The 2,211-nt window shown below is 29.2% G+C and overlaps 1 protein-coding gene across 1 annotated transcript in view; it reads right to left on the reverse strand.

Annotated features, from left to right (window-relative positions):
* The window catches only part of LOC106458036 (lamin Dm0-like), an 82,436-nt gene that overhangs the window by 22,585 nt on the left and 57,640 nt on the right, over nucleotides 1-2,211 (reverse strand). The window contains exon 6 of the mRNA XM_022384166.1: nucleotides 1,584-1,804. Within this exon, the coding sequence (XP_022239874.1) occupies nucleotides 1,584-1,804 (221 nt within the window). The remainder of the gene's footprint in view (nucleotides 1-1,583; nucleotides 1,805-2,211) is intronic.

A 2,211-nucleotide genomic window follows, 5' to 3' on the forward strand; every position in this document is an offset into this window, starting at 1 on the left:
AATTTGCTCTATCCAAATTGTAGCTGTTAACATCACATACTATGAGATAAGAAAAAAGAAGAGAGTAGAAACAAGAGACTATACAAATAAAATCAGGGAAGGAGAAGGAAAATCACATAAGAAACAAAGACTTGAGAATACTAGCTGATAGTTTCTCAGCAAATATGAACTAATGTCTTGGAATGGACAAAATAATTCTGATAAAACTGACAAGTAATTGTTTTCAAGTAAATTCAGTTTTACCTGTTCACCTGGATATATCATGGTATTTCCATTTAACATCCATCAAAATACAGTCTAACTTGATGCATTTTTTAATTATATAGTACAAAAACTAGTTTTTGGGTATATTAAACATTCTTGATCTTTAATACAATGTAACTTAAAATGTTCTTGAAAATCCAGGTCTAGCTTCTGTGCAACTTCACACTAAATCATAACTTGTACTCTAGCTCAGTAGCATCTAACTAATGCATGTCAAGACACAATTCAAACTCCATTTGTAAAGACAACCCACCTTTCTACAAGCCTACTTTACATTCACTGATCTAAGCTCCCCTTTTTATAAACTTTGTCTTAAGCTTTTTCATTGTTGATATAGAATAATCCAATCCTGACATAGCACAGTAAACACTGAAGGTTTCTTTCTCAAGTTACAAGACTGATCAAAGAAATGTCCAAATTAACAATCAGAAAATACTAATGGTAGTAGTACCACCTACCAAATGTTTTCTGCAATCCCTTATTACAAATCAAATTATCTTTAAACAAATAATGTATTTTATATCACCTTTAATGAAAACAATCAATTATTGATTGATTAGATATATCTGCAAAGTTATTCTCTGAGTGAGTCTGATAGTAATGGAAGATGGTACATAGATCACCACAACCCTAAAACGTGAAAAGTACATATGTCATGGCAAAGCTAACTATCCAACGACTTTTAAAAGGTCTTAAAAATATTTCAGCAAGAGAGTAAAAGGCTTTAAAGCCATAAAAGTATTTTTTCTAATGTTATGAAGCAAAGTGTTTTTAACCATAGCATATATACAATCCATCACTAACTGAACTGGATTCCTTAAAATAAAAATTACCTATCATGATGGGCAGATGTGACTAAGTAAAGATTGAAATTCATTACAAAGTACATATAGTGTTTATGCAATGATATAAGTTATATTATTATATAAATGATATAATTATTAATACAGCAGTATCTTTCTGTAGTACCAATACTAAAGCACGACAAAGAAAAATTAAAGTAATCAAAGTCATAAGCTAAAATTTAAGACTTAAAAGTAAATATAAAATTTGAGTAGTTACTCTAACCATGTACAGTTACACTCATAAACTACTAAATGTATTATTGTACATATAAGCCATAAAAAAATCAGTGGTCACAAACCAATATTTGTGTTTTTGTTCTAGAGTTTGTGTGCATTGTTTGATAGTGCTATTGTATACAAGATCATCATATTCTCATACAAAGTTGGATGTTTTTTTTTTACGATTAAAAAAAAATTTTAAATATGTTGCATCCATAACATACATTTATAAAATTTTAAAAATAAGGTACATACCGACTTTCTTCACCCTCCAAAAGCTTACGATAAGCTGCCAGTTCTAGATCTAGGGCAACTTTAGTGTCAAGAAGATCTTGATATTCTTTAATATAGAGATGAACTTGCTGTTTCAAGCGATTAAGTTCATCTTCTTTAGCTCGATAAGCACTATTATGCCATTCTCGCTCTTGCTCTAAGAGCTGTTCTAAATCTTGAATCCGGTTTTCAAGTGAAGAATTCTTAAAAAAATATAAATGCAATCATAACTGCATGTTTCTTACAATATAATTCAGAAATCTTACATACACATAATGTTATCTAAAATATCTGTAAAGGAAATATACCAGACCCAAACATTTTTTTAATAGTAATCTGGATCTCTTTCTTATACATAGTGAGTTACTTAAATTCCACAGAATCCTAAAGACTTACATTACATCAGTATCAACAGAAAATGTGCAAATTCTGCAATAAAATCTATGTTAGAACATGCACAAGAAGCCTTAGGAAATGTGATTTTAACAAGATTTATTCCATTTTAAAATGTATGTATGTATGTATGTATATAAAGAAACCAAGAACCTAACTATTAGTATCCTGTGTAGGACTCTTATTTTGTCCTATATTTTATATAACTTTAACAATG

The sequence above is a fragment of the Limulus polyphemus genome, unplaced genomic scaffold (assembly GCF_000517525.1).
Source record: "Limulus polyphemus unplaced genomic scaffold, Limulus_polyphemus-2.1.2 Scaffold407, whole genome shotgun sequence".
NCBI lineage: Eukaryota > Metazoa > Arthropoda > Merostomata > Xiphosura > Limulidae > Limulus > Limulus polyphemus.